Source organism: Coenobita brevimanus, chromosome 101, assembly GCF_032717465.1.
Source record: "Coenobita brevimanus isolate Jiangsu-jjx chromosome 101, ASM3271746v2, whole genome shotgun sequence".
NCBI classification, from domain to species: domain Eukaryota; kingdom Metazoa; phylum Arthropoda; class Malacostraca; order Decapoda; family Coenobitidae; genus Coenobita; species Coenobita brevimanus.
This window is the reverse complement of record NC_137054.1, coordinates 59,068,157-59,082,660: the sequence shown is the minus strand read 5'-3', so window position 1 is coordinate 59,082,660 and position 14,504 is coordinate 59,068,157. Positions and strand designations below refer to the sequence as shown.

The following is a 14,504-nucleotide window of genomic DNA, read 5'->3' as shown; positions in this document are numbered from 1 at the left end:
ACATCTTTTCTATCCTTAATGACCTAGAGCAGCTTGTACAGCACCCTACCCGTATCCCTGACCGCCTTGGAGAGAGCCCCAACATACTTGACCTCTTCCTCACAACTAATCCTTCTGCTTACTCTGTTAATCTTTTCTCTCCGTTGGGCTCCTCCGATCACAACCTTATTTCCTTAACCTGTCCTATCACTCCGGTACGGCCTGTGGACCCTCCAGGGAAACGTCGTCTGTGGCATTTTGGAGCTGCGGACTGGGAGGCCCTCAGGCAGTACTTCTTTGATTTTCCCTGGAATGATTATTGCTTCCATGGCTGGGAGCCATCTGAGTGTGCCTTGCGCATTACGGAGGTTATTCTCTCGGGCATGGAAGCATACATTCCTTTCTCATATCCTTTGACTAATGCACGAAAGCCTTGGTTTAATCACGCTTGTTCTAATGCTGTCCGCAACAAGGAGAGGGCCTACAAAAGGTACCGGAGCCAACCCACCCCTGAATCACATCATCTTTACGTTTCTGCCCGGAATCGTGCTAAGTCTGTTCTTCGCTTTACTAAAAATAATTTCATCCATACTAAATGCTCTCAACTCTCCAACTCGAATTTTTCCCACTCCTTCTGGCACCTCGCCAAAAATCTTTCTAACAACTTTACCTCATCATCCTTCCCTCCTCTTTTCTACTCTGATGGTTCTGTGGCTATTTCTTCTACTGATAAAGCAGATCTCTTCGCTCAGACTTTCTCCTCCAATTCCACCTTAGACGATTCTGGTGCTGTTCCTCCATCACTTCCCCCCTCTGACTTCCTCATAGCTGACATTAAAATTTCTTCAGTTGATGTATTTTCTGCCATCACTGGCCTCAGTACTAACAAGGCATATGGGCCTGATGGGGTCCCTCCTGTTGTTCTCAAGAACTGTGCTTCTGTGCTTACACCCTGCCTAGGCAAACTCTTTCGCCTTTGTCTGTCAACTTGTACCTTTCCTTCTTGCTGGAAGTTTGCTCTCATTCAGCCAGTCCCAAAGAAGGGTGACCACTCCCAACCCTCCAACTATTGTCCAATTGCTTTAACGTCCTGTATTTCAAAAGTTTTCGAGTCAATTCTCAACAGAAATATTTTAAGGCATCTTTCCTATCACAACCTTCTTTCCGATCGTCAGTACGGGTTCCGTCAGGGACGCTCCACTGGCGATCTTCTCACCTACCTTTCAGACTCCTGGTCATCCTCCTTTCAGGACTTTGGCGAAAGCTTTGCCATTGCACTTGACATCTCAAAGGCTTTTGATCGAGTCTGGCATAAATCTTTAATTTCTAAACTGCCCTCCTACGGTTTCTATCCTTCTATCTGTGCCTTCATCGCTAGCTTCCTTTCTGGTCGTTCTATAGCCGCTGTTGTAGACGGCCATCGTTCTTCTCCTAGATCTATCAACAGTGGTGTTCCTCAGGGCTCTGTCCTATCACCAACTCGCTTCCTTTTATTCATCAATGATCTTCTAAGCTGTACATATAACCCTATCCACTCATACGCTGATGACTCCACCCTTCACCTTTCCATTCGGTTCCCGCGACGCCCATCTCAACAGTTACTTCAACAAACAAGGGATGAGGCTATGGCACACCTAATGTCTGACTTGGCTCGTATCTCTGACTGGGGTAAAAATAATATGGTTGTTCTTAATGCATCTAAGACTCAGTTCTTACACCTATCAACCCGACAAAATCTTCCACAGTTGTACCCACTAATGTTTAATAATATTCAGCTTAATCCTGCATCATCCTTGAACATGCTTGGGGTTTCATTTACTCTGGACTTATCTTGGAAAGATCATATTACATCTCTTGTAAAATCTGCTTCCAAGAGATTGGGTGTGCTAAGCCGACTTCGCTCTTTCTTTACCCCTGCACAATTGTTGACTCTATACAGGGGTTTTATCCGCCCCTGTGTGGAGTACAACTATCATGTGTGGGGAGGCTCCCCACATACAGCACTTCTCAATAGGGTGGAGTCAAAGGCTTTTCGTCTCATTAACTCTCCTCCTCTTACTGACTCCCTTCAACCTCTGTCTTTTCGCCGCTCTGTTGCATCTTTATCTCTTTTCTATCGCTACTTTAATGGTCACTGCTCCTCTGAAATGTCTGCTTGCATTCCTCCACCTCTACGACGGGCGCGTAGCACCCGTCTGGCAGCAAACTCTCATTCCTTTTCTGTCCAACTCTCTAATGCAAGAGTTAACCGTTACTCCCAGTCTTTCATTTATGCAACAGGTCAACTCTGGAACTGTCTCCCTCTGTCTGTATTTCCTGCTGCCTATGATCTCCAGTCTTTCAAATGCAGTGTGTTCAGGCATCTCAAAATGATCGGATCTTGAATTTGGCTCTCTATTGTATTTTGTTTTTCTCTTGGAGGGAACTGTTACTGCGGGCTCATTGCCTTGGGTTCCTTCTTTCTCACAAAAAAAAAAAAAAAAAAAAAAAAAAAAAAAAAAAATAATGGTGAATTTGAAATTGTGCCATGTTTGGACTCTTTCAAACTAATTTTTGATGCTGATGTGGTGAGGAAAATATGTGAGAGGACAAATCAGAACGCAGATAAATTTTTCAGTGAACAACCACAGAAAGAGGGTAAAGTATAGCATTATTTGGCATCCAGTTTCAGAAAGTGATATGTGCACTTTTATCAGTCTTTTGTTAGCCATGGGAATAACGAAACTGCCCCGTATTTACATGTACTGCAACAAAAGTATGTTGTATGGTGGCCCGCCAGTGTTCTGTCCTAAAGTGATGGGTAGAGACCAGTTTGTCAGCATAAAGAAATTCCTATGTTTTTGCCACCGTCAGTGGCACAGCCACGATACGCCACAGCTTGAGTCAAGCAGAGGCCAGAAGGCCAAGAAAACATTGGCTTAGATGTGAGTTCAGAAGCAACATTTCTAATAAGTAAGTACATTGAATTAACTTGTATTCATATATCTTTCACTGCACTATATTATTCATGATAAACCTACTAAAAAATAACTTTCATTTTATATTATTTTTATTACAGACATAAGCAGTGGCAGATTCAGTCTTACAGACATACACACATAAGCCTATACTGTACTCACACACACACATAAAAACAAATATATAAAACACCATAGCTATTTTCCCTGGAAAAGTAGTGTGGCGGAATGAGCAGGGGAAGCCTCATGCTGGGTACTGCGCGAGATTAGTCACCCTCAAGGCAATGGGACTATGCTGAAGTCACTCCTTATTTATTGCTGGGAGAACCGCCAAGCACTGGCAGGGTTCGTAAAGGAGAACCTTGGGGTTATTTGGAGGCGCAATCTCAGGATCTGGCTAACGTCTGCACTCTGCAGGTCTTACATGGCAGGATACCTGTCCCCCTACCTGCGTGACTATGCCGGCAAAAACAATCTCGCACACTGTTTCCTGTTCATGACTGAAAGTGCACTAAGCCACCCAGAATGCACGAAGGACTGGGTTGACAATATCAGCGAGGTGAATCTGCCCCCCCAGCATGGCATCACTGCTGCTGCCCACGGAACAGGGGTTTATTGCAGCATTCATGGCATATTACCTTGGTGCACCATGGAGGAGATGGTGAAAGTGAGTGATGCAGGGGCATGTGACGCAGTGTGGCACTTTTGGAAAAAATGTAACATAAAGCACACCACTGACAACATCAAAGAGCCATGGAAGATGGTGCAACAAAGCACGCTGAACGCCGTGTGGCATAAGGTGTGGCCTGAGTGTGTGCACTCCTTCAAGGGGTTCCTGGCAGTTGAATGCATCCAAAACGATATCCTCGACCTCTTGTACGACGCTGGCTTCGAATATGTGGATGAGGATGATGTGCAAGATGTCCAGGACAGCCACATCAAGCAACTGTCCACAGAGGAGCTCACTGAGCTCAGGGAATGAGTGGCAGAGACACAGGAGGGCAGCAAGGATGGACACATTTGTGTTCTGGACATAAACGCTTTGAAAGAGTTCCTTGCAATTATGGAAGGAGCATAACCTTCATCAAGGACATGGACCTAAATCAGGTGAGGGGTGACACAACAAGGCATGAAACTGAGCAACACATGAGGGTGTACAAGGAGCTGCTCTTATCTAAGAAAACGGCAGTTTGCCAGACCACCATCACCTTCTCCTTCCCTTCCACGAGCACTTAGGAAGAGCCATTGCCATTACCAAGTGGTCTTCAAATGGAACGTTCTGCATCACCTGCCTCTGTCATGTCTCTCTCATCTTCATCGTCACAGGACACACCCATATGCCACTCCGCCACACCGTTACACTCTCCCTCACCAACACCCCCAAGCTCTCCCTCACCCACACCGCTCTGCTCTCCCTCAGCCTCACTGCATCACTTGTTCCTGACATCACCACACCACTCTCCTCATCATTCTTCACCTTCTGAGGACCTGGAATTATCATCCAGGCCCTCCAGCTGTACCTTAGTCTCAGAAGGGAACCTTGGTGATGACACAGAAGAGCACAAGACAAGGTTCAGGTGGGTGGCTGATTTTTTTTTTTTTTTTTTTTTTTTTTTTTTTTTTTTTTTTTTACGCTTCTCAGTTGAAGTCACCCTCCCTAACCCCGCTGAACCCATGTTCAGCACACCTCATTATGCAATAATGCAGTGTGCAATAGGTCTTCACTTGATGCAACCCCATTGCATAATGAGGCTGCACTGTATGAGGTTTGTCCAAAAAGAAACCATCATCATCCGAACCTCCTTTCCCACCCTAGGGCAAGATGAGTAGCAATGTCCAGGCGGCCAAATTTTGCCCACTCCAATGGGCCATGCTTCCATTCACTCGTCATGCAAGCCCCACGAATCCTGGCTCTATCTGATATGTCAAAGACTTTCCCCACATTCTATAGACTCACATAAACGTATCCGACAGAGTCAATCTGAACGCTGTCGCGTTAAAAAGGGGTGCAAAATCCCTGACCAAAAAGAAACCATCATCATCCGAACCTCCTTTCCCACCCTAGGGCAAGATGAGTAGCAATGTCCAGGCGGCCAAATTTTGCCCACTCCAATGGGCCATGCTTCCATTCACTCGTCATGCAAGCCCCACGAATCCTGGCTCTATCTGATATGTCAAAGACTTTCCCCACATTCTATAGACTCACATAAACGTATCCGACAGAGTCAATCTGAACGCTGTCGCGTTAAAAAGGGGTGCAAAATCCCTGACCATGTACTTCTTCTCACAACATTCATCCAGCCAGCTCAATCTCTTGTCAGTACAGTACACTAGCCTCATCGACTTCCATACCTCTCATCCTCACACACTCATCCACCATGACCCTCCATCTTCTCCTCAGCCTACTTCACCTCATCCCACCTTCAACTTTGCTCAGATATACCTTTTTCACCACTCTATTATTATCCATTCTCTCCACATGATCATATCATCCCATTCTTCGATTCTGGTGTCCACAGACTTCCTCACTCCACATCTTTCATGAATCACAATATTTCATATCCTATCCACTCTCTGTAATCCACATACATTCCTCAGCAGTCCCATCTCCACTGCTCTCGCTCTTGACTTTTCATTTTCATGCCAAACCATAGCCTCCCATCCACTTCTTAAAACTGGCACTAGCACTCCATGTAACTCTCATGCTGCTGCAACACTCAAGCCTCTGTTTCTTATCAAGGCCTTCATAGCACCACCTACCTTCCTTCTGTGTGTCATTCTACTTTCCACTCCTTTTGCACATTCTCCTCTCTTTTTCTATCACTGTACTCAGGTATCTGAACTCACTCACCAATTCTAGACTCTTCATTTACTGTAACATCACACTGAGAGTCACCTCCTCTCTCGTTTACCATCACTTTACTCCTTTCTACATTTACTCTCAGGGCACAACACTCACAGATATCAGCAAAACTCTGCACTAGTCTGCCAAGCTCTTGTCTGGTATTTGCAAGTTGCGCTGCATTATTAGCATACAGCATTCTTGAGATATGCCATCCATTACCTTTCATTACCAACGCCATCACTCTTCCAATTACAGTACTTGTGTTTTCACTTCTCTTATCATCCCATCCACATATATACTGAACAACCATGGGGACATCACACAACCTTGTCACATACCCACAATGATCATGAACCATTCACTTAGATGCCCATTTACCCTTACACACGCCTCACTACCATCATAAAAACTCTTGACGGCACCTAGCAGCTTACCATCTACACCGTACATGCGCAAAACCTTCCACAATCCTTCTCTGTCTACTTTGTCGTATGCTTTTTCCAGATCCATAAATGCCATAAACACCCTATCGTCCTTCTCACTAGCTTTCTCCACTATCTGTCTCATTGCAAATATTTAATCCACACATCCTCCACCACTCCTAAAGCCACCCTGTTCAACACTCACTAGGACCTCTGATATCTTTCTTACTTTCTCTATAATAATTCTTCCATATACCTTCCCTACAACTCTCAATAAACTTATGCCACGATAATTCTTGCACTCACTGTTCCCGTTTATTCTGTATAGGGGCGCAATCACTGCCCTTTTCCACTCTGCTGGCACAGTTTCTTTCATCCATGCCTTCTTACATTCTCCAACAGGCACTTCATTCTGCTCTCTGCACTACACTTAATCATCTCTGAATACATCTCATCAACCCCAGATGCTTTCCCATTTTTCAGCCACTTCATGATGTTCTTCACCCATGCGGGTGTCACGTTTCCTGGCACTGCATTCCTTCTCTGCACACCCCAAAACCAATCATGTTTACAGCTGCTCTACTTTCTCTATTCCCATTCATCAGACTTTCATAATATTCTTTCCATCTGGTCCTTACTTCATCCCCACTTACATCCTTCACACCCTCACATTTCTTTCCACTGTCATTTCTACACTTCTTTCCAGAAAAACTTCCTATTTTTAGAGTAGTTTGCATTTACTGTTCTTCCTAGATCATCATTTATCTTCTTTTTTTTCCTCTTCACTAGTCTCTTTATGTGCTTCTTGCACTCAATATATTCAGTTCTTATTTCAATTGAGCCCCTGTTCTGTAACCACTCTAGCCACTTCTAGCCAGCGTAGCATGATCATGATGGAAGTGCTGTGTAACGGCAACATTGAACTTTAGTCATCACGTCCTGTCACTTACTCACTGCAGTACACGAGCTTGCATGACTGTGTGTTTAGTGCACTTGGCAATTGTTGCAAACTGAACAATGAAGGATCTTCAAGAGCAATGTGTTTGTGTGAAATTCTGTTTCAAATTGGAAAAAACTTTACAGACACTTTTCAAATGTTGCAATAGGCTTATGGGGAGGACTGTCTGAGCTGTACACAAGTGGTTCCAGCAATTCAAATCTGGAAGAACATCCACAGAAAACGATCACAAATCTGGATGGCCTTCCATGTCAAGAGACAACAATCACATTGAGAAAATAGGTACTGTGATCCGTGAAAATTATTGCCTGACTGTGATGTTTCCGAAGAAGCAGGCATTTGTAAAAGTTTGTGCCATGTGATTTTAACCAAAGAACTGAAGCCGCACTGTGCTGCTGCAAAATTTGTGTCACATCTGCTGACAGTTGAGCAAAAGGAGAACTGCATCACAGTCCATCAAAAGCTGTTTGACTGTTTGAATGCTAATGAAAACTTTCTGAAAAATATCATAACAGGTGATGAAATATGGATATATGGTTATGATGTCAAAACAAAAGGGTAGTCATCACAGTGGGTTGGAACATCATCACTGGGGGGGGGGGGGAAGCATGTCAGAGTTGCTCAAATGTGAAAGTGATGATGATCGCCTTTTTTTCACCAGAAACACGTCATTCATCATGTGGTTGTTCAACGTGGTCTGACAGTCAATAAAGAGTTTTATTTGGACGTCCTGAAGTGTTTGAGGGTGGCAGTGCGAAAGAAGGGGCCTGGGGTGTGGACAAACAAAGCCTGGATGCTGCACCATGACAATACACATGTCCACACGTCACTCCTTAGCTGAAACTTTTTGATGAAGCACAAGATGACCAACATCCCCCCAGCTGCCTTACTCTCCAATTTTGGCCCCTGCAGACTTCTGTTTTGTTCTAAAAGTTGAAATACACCTTGAGAGACTGCCGATTTCAGACGATAGAAGAGATAGAAGAAAATCTGCCAAGTGCACTAAACGCATTTCACTCAAACGCATATACCTCAATGAACCTCAGTGACTATGTGACATGGTATGATGCGGCTAGTGCTGGACTAAAATTCAAGTAGCCACTACACAGCGCTCCCATCACAATCATGCTAAGCTTGCTAGTTGGTCTATCTATCTATCTACTGTATTGCCAGATGCCTCACTCCCGTTCGGGGTGGCCACAAACAAATCGCCTCCATGTCGCTCTGTCCCCCGCCATTTCACTGCTTATTTAAAAAGTTTGGTTTCTTTTTGGACAGACTTTGTAATGATGCACTTTCACCCATTCACTGTCATTCCCTTGAAGGCATAAAAAAAAAAAAAAAAAAACTCTAAGGAGTAAAACTATGTGTGAGGAAGACTGACAATACAACAAAGGCATTCTAACCACTAGACCACCAAGTGTAGCAGGACATTACTATTATTAACGCACCAGAGAATTCATACGTGGGACACTCGCAGCGGTATCCCTTAGGGGAGTGTATGTCATGGATACAGGTGCCATTGTTGCTGCAGGGGTTGAGGTGGCACACATCTAAGCACTTGTCCCCATGGTAGCCCTTGTTGCAGTGGCACTCATACCCCTGCCACGTGTCTATGCACTGGGAGTTGGCTGGGCAGGGACGTGAGGTGCAAGGGTCTGAGGCGACACACCCCTCCCGCACCCCATCTTCTAATGTTGGACGCAGCCACATGTTTGTATTCCCACCCACTGACACATCCTGTTGGAGGAAGAAAGGTGATAAATACATTACCCACTCAGTCTGGGAATATCTATTTCATTTTATTCTTCCAATCTCCAAACAATTTTATTCAATTAAGGTTAGCCATCCTCCCAGTTACATACAGAAGATTCTTGCTATAACAGACAAATTGGGAGAAAGCCAGATCCAATGAAGCTGACAGTTCGTTATATCTGACGGTCCCCCCATGAGGTGGTATTTCCAGCACGTTTGAAATGAATATAGATGTAATAGCATACTCAAGTACTAAAAATGTAAATCATACCCATTTTACACTAACTTGGCCCATGATTTTGCTCATCTGCAGCTTAGTTCACATCCTTGTCACAGCACTTCTTCATGACTAGTACAGTATTACTAAAGTCTGTTATTATAACTCAATAGTCACTAAAGGAAGAGGGCAATATCAGGCCAGGATGATGTAAAACACAAGGAAACACATGTATTGTGCCTCATTGAATGGACGTTGCTTGTAATTGCCGACGAAAGTCCAGTGGCCTCCGTGGTGTGTGTTAAATTCAATATCTGCTATGACACTGTCTGTTATAGCAAAGGTCCACTGTAGTTAATGTGTTAACCTAAGGTTCTGTGTAACTTGGTACCCATTAGTGTACATAAAGGCCTATGTGTAAACCTTATGTTCACCATGATCCTCATCTCCCCTCTTGTATGGCCAAACATGCTTACTGATATGCTTTCTAAAGCTACACCTTACCACTGAGAGAGAGAGAGAGAGAGAGAGAAAAGACAGTGGCATCTGGGATGCTTTTGAAAACAAATACTGATGTGAAGTCACAGCTACTGTCATCACGAGAAGAGCTTACATTTTCTCCCTCCCATCCAAATGTGACCCTCCCTTCTCTCCTCTCTTTAATTCTTTTTATTCTTCTTTCCTTCTCCTCTATGTTCACTTCCTCTCTCTCTTTCTCTCAATTACTGTATCTACCTGTACTACATACACCCGAAGGTCTTTTTACTGTTATCTTATTGCAGATGTTTACTTTTGTTAGTTGGCTGTTACAGAGCTGTGATACAGGTAATGGTCTGTCAGAAACATCAGACAAGTTGGGGAAAAATAAATCAAACACTGAAGGTTCTGAAAATCTAAGGTCTCAGTCAAGGTAAGCCTGCACAAGTTAGACTGGGGACACAGTCTCGGTTGCTATGCAAGTCTAATCTGTGCAAACCAGATGTGTTCACCATAAAGGATGACTGTACTCTTTAAATAAGCAGGATTACAATGTAGTATAAATTAATCTTTCAAAATAAGAGTTCTTTTCTAAACTGAATAAAATTATCTGATAGCAGCATATATGAACTACAAAGAGCACCTGGATTTCAAAGGGTTAAACCTAGAACAGCTTCTGTTCAGCCAAAAGAACATTTCAGTTAATGAAATCTCTTAAATTTTGACAAAGCAGGGGGTTTCAAGAATACTCCCCAGGTATCCCTGCTTGTCGTACGAGGCGACTGAAAGGGTTGGTGGTGGGTTAGTGCCCCACCCCGTAAAAAGAACTAACTAAAAAAGCGAACAAAGCGCCTCGGACCCGGACGGACCATACGTTGACGACTAAGGAACAGACGAAGGACATTCTAAGGGTGGGAACATGGAATGTGAGAGGAGTGACTGATGAAGTGAAAGAGAGAGAGATTGTTCAGGTGCTTGAGGATGCAAAAGTGGATATATGTGGATTGACTGAAACTAAATGGAAAGGTGAAAGGGTGAGAGAATGGGAATACGGTTTAGGTATATGTGCGGGAGTCAATGAAAATGAGAGGGCAAGAGAGGCAGTATGTCTGATGATAAGCAAGAAATGGAAGGAGAATATAAGAGAGTATGGAACAGTGGGTGCAAGGATTGTATGGGTGAGGATGAAAGTAGGTATACAAGCGTGGGCGATTGTATGTGTGTATGCCCCGACAGAGGATCGAGTGGCAAGAGTGAAAGATGAGTTTTGGGCGAGTGTAGAAGCGTGTATGGACAAGTTTGAGAGGAGCGAGAGAGTGCTGTTGATTGGAGACATGAATGGCAAAGTTGGGAATGTACGAGTGGATGGAGTGGTTGGTCAGTGGGGTGTGCCAGCTGATGTAGATGGGAATGGAAGTGCTTTGGTGGACATCTGTGCTTGTAAGGGGTTGGCAATAGCCAACACCTACTTTCGGCATAAGATGATCCACCGGTATACATGGAGAGTAATGAGGAGGATGGATGGTGAACTTGTTGAACGAAAGGCAATGATAGACTATGTGTGTGTGGATGAGCGAATGAGAAGACAAGTGTTGGATGCAAGAGTGTGGAGAGGGTGGGGGAATGGAGTCTCGGACCATCACTTAGTGATGGCCAAGGTAGAGCTGCAAAGAAAGTGGTTGAGGAGACGAAGGGGAAGACAGGAGGAAGCAACTCCTGTGAGAAGAGTGGAGAAATTGCAAGATAGTGAGAAAATGACGGAGTATAAGAGCATAGTGGAAGAAAGACTGGGAAGTATGAGCTAGAGCAGATGGAAGGGGTGGAAGACGTATGTAAGATATTCAGGGAAGAGATAGGCCCAGTGTGTGAGGCAGTTTGTGGAGTGAGGAGGAGATGCAAGGGTGTGCAAGGGACAGCATGGTGGAATGATGAGGTGAAACAAGCTGTGGAACAAAAGAAGAAGGCATATAGTGAATGGTTAGCGAGTAAAGGTAGGGGAAAAGATGAGAGAGAGAAGAGAGAGGTATGCGTGAGAAGGAGAAGGGAAATTAAGAGACTGATGAAGGAGAGTAAAAAGAAAGTGGATGAGGAGTTTGGGAGGAATCTGATGTGAAATGGAGGGAGAGTAAGAAATTGTTTTGGAAGGAGGTGAAGAAAGTAAGGCAGTGTGAAAGGGCAAATAGTAGGGGAGTGAAAGATAGGAATAATAGATTGTTGGTGGAGAAGAGAGAGAAACTGAGGGGATGGAAGGAGCACTTTGAGGATTTGTTGAATGTGGAGAGTGATAGCAGTGCGAGTATAAGTGGTTGGGGAATGGCTGGGAGCAGAAGAGATGAGAGGAGGGAGGAAGAGATCAGTAGGGCGGAAGTAGTGGAAGCGATGAAGAAGATTAAGTTGGGAAAGGCCCCAGGAAATGATGGAGTGTGTAGTGAAATGCTTAGGTATGGGGGTGAGATTGTTGTGGAGTGGATATGGAAGTTGTGTAGATTGGCTTGGGAAGAGGGAAGAGTTCCAGAGGACTGGAAATCAGGTATAATTGTTCCTTTATACAAAGGAAAAGGAGAGAGAGAAGTATGTGGTAACCATAGGGGTATTTGCCTACTTAGTGTGACTGGTAAAATATATGGCAGAATACTCATTGATAGGGTTAGGCATATGACAGAGGAGCTAGTTGGAGAAGAACAAGGGGGATTTAGGAAGGGAAAAGGGTGTGTAGATCAGATATTTGTTCTAAGATGTTTAGTGGAGAAGTATCTCGAGAAGGGAAGGAAAGTGTATGCTGCCTTCATGGACTTGGAGAAAGCTTATGACAGAATAGATAGGCAAGGTATGTGGAAGGTATTAAGAATATATGGAGAGGAGGGGAAATTGTTGAGTGCTGTGAAGAGTATGTACGAGGGAGCTAGGGTTATGGTGCGAGTGGATGGTGAGCTGAGTGAGTTTTTTGATCTCAGTGTGGGACTGAAACAGGGTCGTGTGATGTCTCCATGGCTGTTTAATATACACATGGATGGGGTTGTAAAGGAGATGCAGGGTAGGGCAGTGGATGTGGGGGTGGCTCTAATGAATGAGGGTGAGATTTGGAAGCTTCCGGTGTTGCTGTTTGCTGATGATACAGTACTGTTGAGTGAAGATGAATAAGAGTTGCAAGGTTTGGTGAATGAATTTGGGACAGTATGTAGGAGGAGGAAGCTGAAAGTTAATGTAAACAAAAGTAAAGTTATGGTGTTTGAGAGGAATGAAGTCACAGAGTGTGCAGTGAGGTTGGATGGTGAGGATATGGAGAATGTGAGTGCATTCAAGTACTTGGGTAGTGTGATGAGTAAGAATGGAACTTTGGGGGATGAAGTGCGTGAAAGGGTACAGCAGGAAGGAAGGTTGTTGGTACACTGAAAGCAGTGATGAGAAATAGGGAGGTGAGTATGGAAGTTAAGAAGTCACTGCATGATAGTATTGTGATCCCTACCCTGATGTATGGAAGCGAGGCATGGACCTTGCAAGAGGGGAACAAGTCAAGAGTGAGAGCAGTGGAAATGAGTTACTTGAGAGGAGCATGTGGAGTGACGTGGAGGGACAGGTTGACGAATGAAGAAGTGAAGGAATGCTGTGGGGTGGATGTGGATGTGGTTGAGAAGATTAGGAGAAATACACTGAGGTGGTTTGGACATGTGAAGAGAATGGAGAATGAAAGACTGACTAAGAGGGTGTATGTAGGTGAGGTGGAGGGAGGGAGAGGGAGACCAATGATGAGGTGGAGGGATGGAGTCGAGAGGTATATGAGGGAGGGGGGAGGGTAGTCAAATGGTGGGTGACAGAGAGACTTGGAGGCGTTTTGTGTGCGGCCACCCTTTGCGGGATTAGGGCATCGGGCTATAGATAGACAGATAGACAAATATATCCAAGGTGACATGATAGAGGCACAACTATTCATTCATTCATCATCTTGTAGGCTGAAAAATATTGTATGGAGATTTAACCTGCGGGGAGATGGACCTCAACGATTTTGGACTATAAGTGAGAGGATAAGAGTGAAACACTTCTAGTGGCATAGGAATGTAGGTCTATGTCTGGGAGTCACTTTAAGATAAAATTACTGGCAGAGTGTGGTTAACCCCTTCAGTCAGAACAGGTCTTATATTTTATTCTTGCTGCTACTAGATGATTTTATCCAGTTTAGAAGAACACCCTTGTAATGAAGGGGTTAATAAAGTCTACAGCTGAACCTCTGGTTCAAAAAGTGTCTTCTAAGCTGCACTAAATCATCTGTTGTCACCAATAAGAACACAGAGTATCCCCCTGGGTTGTGGGGTTAAAATGTACACTGTAATATAATTTTGCATTTCATAACACTTTGAGTCTCATGCTGCCATTTTCATTTTCATCATGCCACCACCAGAGAATTCTCTTTGGGTTGAAGGAGATATTTTGTTGTGAAGGGATCTGTGGAGGCTCTACTCACCCTCCCATGTTTGAAAAATCTCCTCTCATCTAAATAAAATTATCTGGAGGTGGCAAAAACAGTTTTTCAAAAAGGATCATCATACTAAAGGGGCAAATGTCCTTACCTTGATACAACCCTTGAAGCCTATAACCTTAGCAGGGTCTGATGGGTGGACACCTCCAACTGAGATCTTTCCAACATAATGATTCTCCACCCGGGACTGTGTGGATACAGACACTTCATGGTCATCGTAGTCAAGGTTAATCCACACCTCATTATCCATCCACTTAACTTCCACATGATGCCATAGCCCATCATCCACTCTCTTCCGCCACAGCTGCTTGGTCAGGTTCTCATAGCGGTACTGGATGTGACCCTCCACAAGCTGCCAGAAGAACACATAGGGTTGTAACCTTGTTGACATGAAAGTCTTAGTAGTACCTCTTCTTTACC

The 14,504-nt window shown here is 44.2% G+C and overlaps 1 protein-coding gene across 1 annotated transcript in view; it reads right to left on the bottom strand.

The window, feature by feature from the left end:
- The window catches only part of stan (Protocadherin-like wing polarity protein stan), a 158,909-nt gene that overhangs the window by 108,871 nt on the left and 35,534 nt on the right, over positions 1-14,504 (bottom strand). Inside the window, exons 11-12 of the mRNA XM_080284512.1 lie at positions 14,176-14,436; positions 8,613-8,901 (exon numbers count right to left, since the gene is read on the bottom strand). Coding sequence (XP_080140638.1) covers positions 8,613-8,901; positions 14,176-14,436 — 550 coding nt within the window. The remainder of the gene's footprint in view (positions 1-8,612; positions 8,902-14,175; positions 14,437-14,504) is intronic.